Source organism: Heteronotia binoei, chromosome 4, assembly GCF_032191835.1.
Source record: "Heteronotia binoei isolate CCM8104 ecotype False Entrance Well chromosome 4, APGP_CSIRO_Hbin_v1, whole genome shotgun sequence".
Classification (NCBI taxonomy): Eukaryota; Metazoa; Chordata; class Lepidosauria; order Squamata; family Gekkonidae; genus Heteronotia; species Heteronotia binoei.
This window is the reverse complement of record NC_083226.1, coordinates 136913084-136922266: the sequence shown is the minus strand read 5'-3', so window position 1 is coordinate 136922266 and position 9183 is coordinate 136913084. Positions and strand designations below refer to the sequence as shown.

The 9183-nt window shown below is 45.3% G+C and overlaps 1 protein-coding gene across 1 annotated transcript; it reads right to left on the bottom strand.

Annotated features, from left to right (window-relative positions):
- Nucleotides 1–916: 916 nt before the first annotated feature.
- On the bottom strand, nucleotides 917–2963 carry LOC132570150 (proteinase-activated receptor 1-like). Its single transcript, XM_060236582.1, has 2 exons — nucleotides 2897–2963; nucleotides 917–2016 (listed from the first exon to the last, which is right to left on the bottom strand). The coding sequence occupies exons 1-2, from the start codon at nucleotides 2961–2963 to the stop codon at nucleotides 917–919; spliced, it is 1167 nt and encodes a 388-aa protein (XP_060092565.1).
- Nucleotides 2964–9183: the final 6220 nt, after the last annotated feature.

The window sequence follows — 9183 nt, the reverse complement described above, 5'->3', positions numbered from 1 at the left end:
GGCTGAACAACAGATTATGACAACAAACATCACTCACAAATGGTTTTACAGACTCCAGCCATATTTATATTTATTTCTCTCAAGAGCATATGACATTAGGTAAAGATTCCTTTTGCTTTTAATTACAGCTGTAGAAAATTATATTGTGTAAACAGTAGCGAAGCTTTTCCAGCATTCATTATTCAGTATTTCTCTTTGTAGTGTTACATGTCCATCCAAAATAGCAGATGGCATGGTTATAATTCATAGTGATGTGAAATACCAAGAAACCTTTAACTACTGTGGTAATATTCCAAATACAGCAATATATGGACAATACCATTAGCTGGCACAAACTTGTATTTGTGTCAGTGACATGCAAGTCCTATGTTTAAGAATGAGCTTATTAGGTAATAAGTAATTATATAATTAGGGTTGCTAATTCTAGAAATATCTGGGGACTTTGGGGATGGAGCCAGGAGACACTGGGGGTGGAGCCAGGAGCCAGGTTGTGACATGCATAATTGAACTTCAAAGGGAGTTCTGGCCATCACATTTAAAGGGACTGCACACCTTTTAAATGCCGTCCCTCCACTGGAAATAATGAAGGATAGGGACACCTTTTTTGGGGGGGGGCTCATAGAATTTGACCCCCTTGGTCCAATCCTTTTGAAACTTAAGAGAGTATTTTGAGGAGAGGCATCAGATGCTATGCTACAAATTTGGTGTCTCTATCTCAAAAAACAACCCCCAGAGCCCCAGATACTCATGGATCAATTCTCCGTTATCCCCTATGGGAATTGGTCTCCATAGGGTATAATGGAGTGCCCAGCAGACATCCCCCCCATGCTTTCTGATAACCCTGAAGTGGGGGGAGGGCCTCCAATCCGCGGGATCCCCTGCCTCCAACTGGGGATTGACAGCCCTATATATAATACTATGCTTGAGATAAATGATTCAAACTATTGGAAAAGGTCCCCATATTAGTGCTTGTTGTCTGACTTTTATCAAACTCAGAATGCTTTTTATGACAAAAGAGATTCCTGACCTGCCTTTGACACTCAGAAGAAGCATAATAATAGATCAATGGGTCAATGCAACAGTTGATGGTACCAATAGAGAGAGCTAGCATGTAGGAAAAAGTGAGACCCTCAAACCTTTGATCAGCTGAAAGGAATAAGTTTTGCACCAAGGCCAAGACATTAGTAGGCCCAAAACATAAAATAAAAGAACACAAGACAGCAGCAGACAAGAGTTTGGCCCGCCTCTTCTTACCAGGTTTTTCAGGAGTTATTTTAGATGCACTAAGTTTTCTTATAATACAAATGTAACAGGAGACAGAAATTATTAATGGTACAAAAAAGAATAAAATAGTTGATGCAGAAAAATAATACTGAAGTATTTCCAACACAACAGACAAATCTATCACATCTCGGCAAGTAGTAATATTTAGCTGAGGGATTTTCTTAGTTTGTTCTGTGATAAGCAGAGGGGTAACTCCAGCTATGGCTATAAGCCAGATGACACAGCATGCCACAGAGGCACGCCTTACTGTGCGCCATGACAGAGCCTGCATTGGATACACCACTGCCAAGAAGCGGTCAATGCTTATCGCCGTCATCAGCAGTATGGAGCAGTACATGTTGCAGTAGAAGGCTGCAGTGACAAAGCGGCACATTTCTGGTCCAAAGATCCAGTTGCGTCCAGAAAACTCATAGAAAATCTTAAAAGGCAGTGTGCTCACAAACAGCACATCAGCAGAGGCCAGGTTGAGCATATACACAGTGGCTGGTTTCTTAATCTTTAATTTGATCACAAACATAAGGATTGCTATGATGTTCAGAGGAAGACTCAATGCAACTACAAGAGTGTGGATTGAAGGAACAAACCAGGCCAGCCATACACTAGTCAGGTATCTTTCAGTGTCATTTGAAATAATGATGTGCTCTTCGCTCTGATTGCTCTGATTGATGCCAGACTCATGATCGATAGAAGTGAATACTGAAGTAAATAATACTATATCAGGATACGATGAGTCTGAAAGATGAAGCAATATATTAATTGCACATGCATGCCAGACACTAATACATTCATTTGTTTTATCTAGTAATGTATATATAACTCTTTCACCAAAGTGCTTGATGTAGTTTCCAATTAAAAGCTGCGTGGTACAACATAAAAACAATGAAAAAGCAGAAACACCATTCTTTTCCCCTAAGCTGTTTTTCTTATAAGTGATGAATATGCACAACTGCATCCACATCTTCCACAGTTTGATATGCTTGGGTGGGAAAATAGGGAGAGGGATATATCCTAAAAAGGATCATGAAGCATTGAAGAGTGGCCAGAAAGAACTTGTGTGACTTTACTTCTAATAAGTAAAGAGTTTTGCAGCTTCATAAATAGTAACAAGTTTATTCTGACATAAGCTTACAAGAGCTGGAATTCACTTCATCAGATGTATGAAAGGTTATGTTCAGTGTGTGTGTGTGTGAAAGTACCTCTTTAGTAATGTACTAGATTCTATGCGAAAAACCTCCCTAAGAATGGGAGTACAATCAATAGTGACAAACGATGGATAGTGTATGGATTACATTTATTTTGTGCAAAATTCAGAGTTATTGGTTTGTATTTTTGTGATTTTTAGCTGGAATGGCATCTTTTAGGATCAAATGCCAAATAAATTATTACACATACTCAAAAACATCCCACAAACACTGGGAAGAAAATCTCTCAAGAACTCAAGTGTTCTGTTCCGCCCTTAGTTTTGGCTGTCTTTCAAGGCACAATCCATAGGAAAAGGTGGTGTGAAATTCCACAACAAAGAAAAAGTAACAAACAGGGAACATATAGCCCTTCCCCTCCCTCTTGAGCTAAAGTGACTGGTGTTAAAAAAACCATGGTAGGTTGTACTTACTGTTTGCTCCTGCTGTGCTGAATAAGATGCAGAGGACAGACAACCACACCTGCAGAGAAGGGTCCATTTCTACTCTAGAATTTGGTTGCCTGGACTGGAAGAAAAGGCTGCAAGCAAAAAACAGTTCCCAGCTGGGCTGCTAAAATGCCTTTTTTCTGATCTGCAAAAATCTAAGTCCATTATTTGTCCCATTTGAGCATGACCATTAACTTAAAAGAACAGGAGAGGAGACACAACATTAACCACACAGTCCAAGAACCATCCCCACCTAACTAAGGAAAGGGTAGAACTGAGGAAAAGGATGACTGTGGTTTTTAATGTCTCCCTCCTGATTGATTTTAAAAAAATATCACTTAGACAACTCTGCGAATTTATTTCCCTCCTTAAGTGAGCAGCGTCCTGGTACCAAAGGAAAATGTCTTTTCTTTGTTGCTTTGGAGGTTAGGGGAGGGGGGAGATAACAGTGCAGATGCATCCTTGCTACATAAACTGACCTTGGATTCCTGTGCTGTTGATGGTTTTTATCTCTGTTTATCAGAGTAGCTGGTGTTTCTGGTTTAAATTACAATGTTTACTGAAGTCGACTGTGTTAACAGAGAAATGATTTCCATCTGGCATACTGCAAGTTTCTAACGACCATCATGGAGAGAATGTATTTATAATATCAGACTAGGAAATCTATCTGCTCTGAATAAAAGCTGAGCCAGTTGAGGCTTCTAATGCCTATTTTCTGCTGGTTTTCAGACATGATCTGAAATAAAAGGACCAGAAAAGTAAATCCTTTGTATTGTGAATTTCCAACTGAGTATTGTGATTTGGACAATAATTGATTAATTGCCATGTTTTTGTCATTTGAGCAGCCTCGTGGCACAGAGTGCTAAAGCAGCAGTACTGCAGTACTGTGGTCTGAACTCTCTGCTCACGACCTGAGTTTGACTCCGGCGGAAGCTGGATTGAGGTAGCTGGCCCAAGGTTGACTCAGCCTTCCATCCTTCCGAGGTTGGTAAAATGAGTACCCAGCTTGCTGGAGGGAAAGTGTAGATAACTGGGGAAGGCAATGGCAAACCACCCCGTAAAAAGTCTGCCGTGAAAACGTTGTGAAAGCAACGTCACCCCAGAGTAAAAAACGACTGGTGCTTGAACAGGGGACCTTTCCTTTCCTTTTTCCTTTTGTCATTTGATGGGAATCAGGGCTGTTGACTGGATTTTTCCTAATTGTTAAGAGAAGGTTTATAAATTGAATCAATCAATCACGGTCCCCTGATATCAATAACTTCTTGAATGAGATTCCTAATTGCTGATTACAAAAATTGTTATTCCTTATAAATTTGAAGAAACCCTAGCTTGGCAGCTTTGGAGAGAGAAACTGAGTGAGAAATCTCCGGTAGCAGTGTGCATGTGAGTGGCCACCGCTAGGAGACAGGGAAACTACAAGGAAACCTACCATGTGGAAGTCCCATTGCTGCTGTGAAGCAGCAGCAGCAGCAGCAGGGAAACTATACATGCCTGTGCACATGTTGTCCCCCACCCCAAAGACAGTGTTGCATAACACTTTGATGTACAAAGCCTCACCTTGGTTCTCTCTGTGGAGTTGATGTTGGAGACCCATTGCCCTGTAGGAAGACTTCATCCCCTGCACCTGAGCTTCCCCTGTATACTTTTAAATAATACAAATTTTACAAGATGCTGTAAGACTCCTGTGCATGCTCATTCAAAAGAAAATAAACTCTACTAGTACTATTGCTCCTAAAAATTTTAATTGCTTAGTAGTTGGGAAAATGCAAAAATATATAAAATTATGCTATATACACTGGTAAAAAAACATAGTAAAAAGTCAACCAAAATGAATTATTTTCATACAACAGAAATCTGTATATTTGGACCTTTTTAATTTAGAGAATCTTATGCTTGCAGACTGCAGTGTAGCTGCTAGGCTGCATGAGCAGGGTTTGCTTCCCTGGATGGGAAGAGTCAGGGGGCACCCGTTTCGGCACGCAGAGGAAAAGGCAGGATGCTCCTCATCGGCTCCTTCGTCTTGGCAGACGATCGGCTGAGGCTGAGGCTTTTCTTTTGTTTTTGGTTGGACGTCGGGGTTTATTAGGGCAGTTGACTGGGCAGCGGCAGCTGAAGTGTTGGCTGGAGCATCGGTGTCGGCTGGAGCGTCGGCTGCAGTGCTGCGGGCTGGCGGTGGCATCGGAGGCGGTGGAGGCGGTGTCCTTGTTGGCTGAGTCTGCCTAGGGTTTGGGGTCTGCTGGGGCAGGGGTTGTGGAGCCCAGGGGTTGGTCTTTCCCCTTTTAATTTTTGAGGGTGTGGGCCTGTGGGGCAACCTGGGTTTTTTATTATTGCCCTTGAGATTGGCAGGTGACTATTTTGGAGAGCCTCCCCCTCCCCCCCATTTTTCTCCTACTGGAGACATTGGTGTGCAGCAGCGGCTTTTGTGGCCATTTTGAGTTCCCTTTCTTCTTCCAGGGGGAAGCCATTTTAAAGTGGAGCTGCAGGAGGCCATTTTGTGGTCTTGTGCTTGCTATTTAGATGGCTGGTGAAAAAGGGTCGGGCAAGCCCAAAGGAAAAAAGCCAGCGCCTAAGGCGCCCAAGGCTCCTGCGAAAAGGCCACCACCACTGTTATCCTCTTCTGATGAGGAGGGTGATATGGTGGTTGATTCCAATATTGCTTGTAGATTGAGAGCATTGGAACAGGCAGCGGGCATCCTTTCTCCAGGTGGGGAGGATGGTGTGAGGCAATCTAAGAAGGGTAAGCAGGCGAGTATTCTCATCAGGTTGTCTATTCTTGAGGGCAGGTCTAGTGGAGTCGTGCCTGGCAGGGATGCTGGCTAGGGTTGCCAATCCCCAGGTGGGGGCAGGGGATCCCCCGGTTTGGAGACCCTCCCCCCGCTTCAGGGTCATCAGAAAGCGGGGGGAGGGGAGGGAAATGTCTGCTGGGAACTCTGTTATTCCCTATGGAGATTTATTCCCATAGAAAATCATGGAGAATTGATCTGCGGGTATCTGGGGCTCGGGGGGGGGGGGCTGTTTTTTGGGATAGAGGTACCAAATTTTCAGTATAACGTCTAGTGCCTCTCCCCAAAATATTCCCCAAGTTTCAAAAAGATTGGACCAGGGGTCCAATTCTATGAGCCCAAAAAGAAGGTGCCCCTATCCTTCATTATTTTCTATGGAAGGAAGGAATTGAAAAGGTGTGCCGTCCCTTTAAATGTGAGGGCCAGAACTCCCTTTGGAGTTCAATTATGCTTGTCACAGCCTTGATCTTGGCCCCACCCCTAATTTCTCCCGGCTCCACCCCCAAAGTCTCCTGGCTCCACCCCCAAAGTTCCCAGATATTTCTTGAATTGGACTTGGCAACCCTAATGCTGGCCTTTGCAGTCCGGATGCGGGTTTGATGGCGGCGGCTGGAGCATCAGGGGTCGGTTTGCCATTGGTTCCTGCTGGATTCGGAGGTAGGTCGAGTGATAATTTGCAGGCGGGGCCTGGGCAGGTTTGGCCATGGGGAGCATGGGGGCCTGCTTTGGCGGCCGGGCAGGGCGCTTCCATGTCAAATGCGGGGGTGTCTGCCTCCTCTGCGTTGGGTGCATTTCAGAATTGGGCTTGGCCATGTGGGCAAGGCGTTTCTAGTGTGTACCCGGGCGCAGGGCATCCTGGCATGGCTGGTTCCTTTATGGGGGCACCCTCAACATATGGGATGGTGCCTTTTGCTGTTTTGCCATTTGGGGAGGTTGCCTTGCCGCTGGGAGACCACTTGCTTCCCGCTACTAGGGAAAAAATATTAAAAGGGGAGTACGTGGATATTTTTTCTCTTCTCTTTTGGGAGGTTGAGACAAAAGACAAGGAAGAATTGGATGAGAAAGAGAAGGAAAAATTGAAAAAAACAGAAGGTGGACAGGACCTGGGCTAATTGGCTTCCTGGGTTCTTTATTTATGCCGGGGTGATTGCGAGGGCGCAGCCGTGGCGGGCAGCATCCCTGTTCCAGTATTTGGACTTTGTTGGAGTTGCAGCAGCTAGTTGGGCACCTCAACTTTGCTTGCAAAGTGGCTGTTCCTGGGAGGGCTTTTCTTAGAAGGCTGTGCGATGCTATGGCAGGGTTACACTTGCCTCAGCATAGAACTAGGGTCACCTGCAGCAAGAGGGATGATTTGAGGGTTTGGCAGGAATTTTTGGAGTCCTTTAATGGAGTCTCTTTTTGGAGGGACAACATGAGGCTCGAAGCTGAGCTTCAGGTCATGTATGATGCTGCTGGTTTCTTGGGTTTTGGAGTCTATTTCCGTGGACATTGGTGCGCGGATAGTTGGCCTGACTCCTGGGTAAAGGTTGGTGTGAACCGGGATCTTACGTTTCTCGAGTTCTTTCCTATTTTAGACGCGGTTTGGCTGTGGGGGAAGGATATGGCCAATCACACTGTCCATTTTTGGTGTGATAATATGACGGTGGTCCACGTCATTAATTCCCTTTCATCCAAATCTGGCCGGGTTATGAGATTGGTGAGGGCCTTCACTCTGTGCTGTTTGCGGCTTAACATTTTGTTTTTAGCCAAGCATGTTCCTGGGGTGAGTAATGGGGTGGCTGATGCTCTATCTCGTAAACAGATGGAGAGGTTTTGTCAGCTGGCCCCAGATGCCGACAAAGAGCCGGTGCCAATGCCCCAGGAGCTATGGCTGATTGGAGAGCCGAGGCCTGCAGAGCAATAGGTCTAGCTATTTTGCCCAGCACCAGGAAGTCTTACGAACGGGCTGTGCAGCAGTTTGAAGACTTTAGGGCTGAGGTAGGGTATTGCGGGGTTTGGCCCCTCCCGGTAGAGCATTTGCTCCATTACCGTGTTTTGCTGCGAGGTAAGGGGTTGGCTGTGCAAGCCATTAGGGGGCGCCTGTCTGCATTGGCTTTTGTCAGTAAGGCGCTGGGTTATAGGGAAGAAACAGCTGACTTTCGTATTCGAAAGATGCTGGAGGGGTGGGCCAAAGAGGCCAGTCCCAGGGTTGATACACCGAATCCTGTGTCTCCTTTGATTCTGCGGGGTTTGAAGAGGGTTTGGGACGTGGTGTGTGCTTCGTCATTTGAAGCATGTTTGTTTCACGCTGCGCCTTTGTTAGCCTTTTTTGGGGCTTTTAGAGTAAGTGAGCTGGTCTAGAAACGATGTTTCTGGTAAGGCTCTGTTGTTAAGGGATCTGCAGCTATTTGCGGGTAAGGCAGTCATCACTGTCCATCGCTCTAAGACGGATCAGTTGCAGAAGGGTACGGTGCTCGAGTTGGGTTGTTGTTCAGATCTTGAGCTGTGTCCAGTTACTGCGTTGGCTTCTTCTTTGGCAGTTAGGGGGCCCATGGAGGGGTTTTTGTTTATACATTCGAATGGTTTGAATGGTTGCATCAGTTTTGGGCAGTAATGTCACGGGCTTTGGGTGAGTTGGGGTTGTCTGGGGTGCAGTTTGGGACCCACTCCTTTAGAATTGGGGCAGCCTCAACAGCAGGTAATGGGGTATCCTTCCACTTCCATTCAGAGATTGGGCAGGTTGTTAGCCTAAATGCCCTCCAAACGAGGTTGGGGAATTAGTTAGGTGGGCACCAGGCTCACTCGGAATCTTTTTACCTTTGTATACAAGATCCACCAACCAGAGAGTGATGCTCAAATATTTGGATTCTAATTTAATAAAACCAATTGTAATTTATTGAGAAAAATATAGTCGTTCATACAGGATACAAATACAATCACACATTCACACAGTCCTAGGAAATATAGACAGATCGATAGGGGAACATATAAGGATTGACATACAGGGTTATATTACCTCTCTTAGTTTTCGAAGAAGGCTCCGATGGCGACAAAAGAGGACAGGGAGGGGGAAGGGACCCGAAACTGATCAGGAATCGGGGATGGATCTATGCAGCGGAAGGTGGGTTACTGATAGAAGCACACGAGTGGAGTTGGGTCAGAGGTTAAATAGACTGCCTTAGACCCTCAGGGGCTGGGAGGTCAGAGGGAGGAGAAAGGGGAGGCTCTGCAATGACCAGGAGGGCTGGACTATTACAGAGCCAATAGCAAGTTCCTTGGTGACACCTAATTGGGTACCTGTCTTGACCAATGAACTTGCCTGGATCCTGGGTACCTGAAAGAACTTTCAGATTGAAACAGGCCGTGGGGGCAAGCTCCAAAATGACAGTTGGGAAGAATAATAGAAGTGATTACTGGATGGGGAACACTTAAGATTATATGAGCTTATCTGAAAAGGTGACAATAGAGACTCAAATATTGACCTAGGTATCACCCGGATTAGACAAAGAC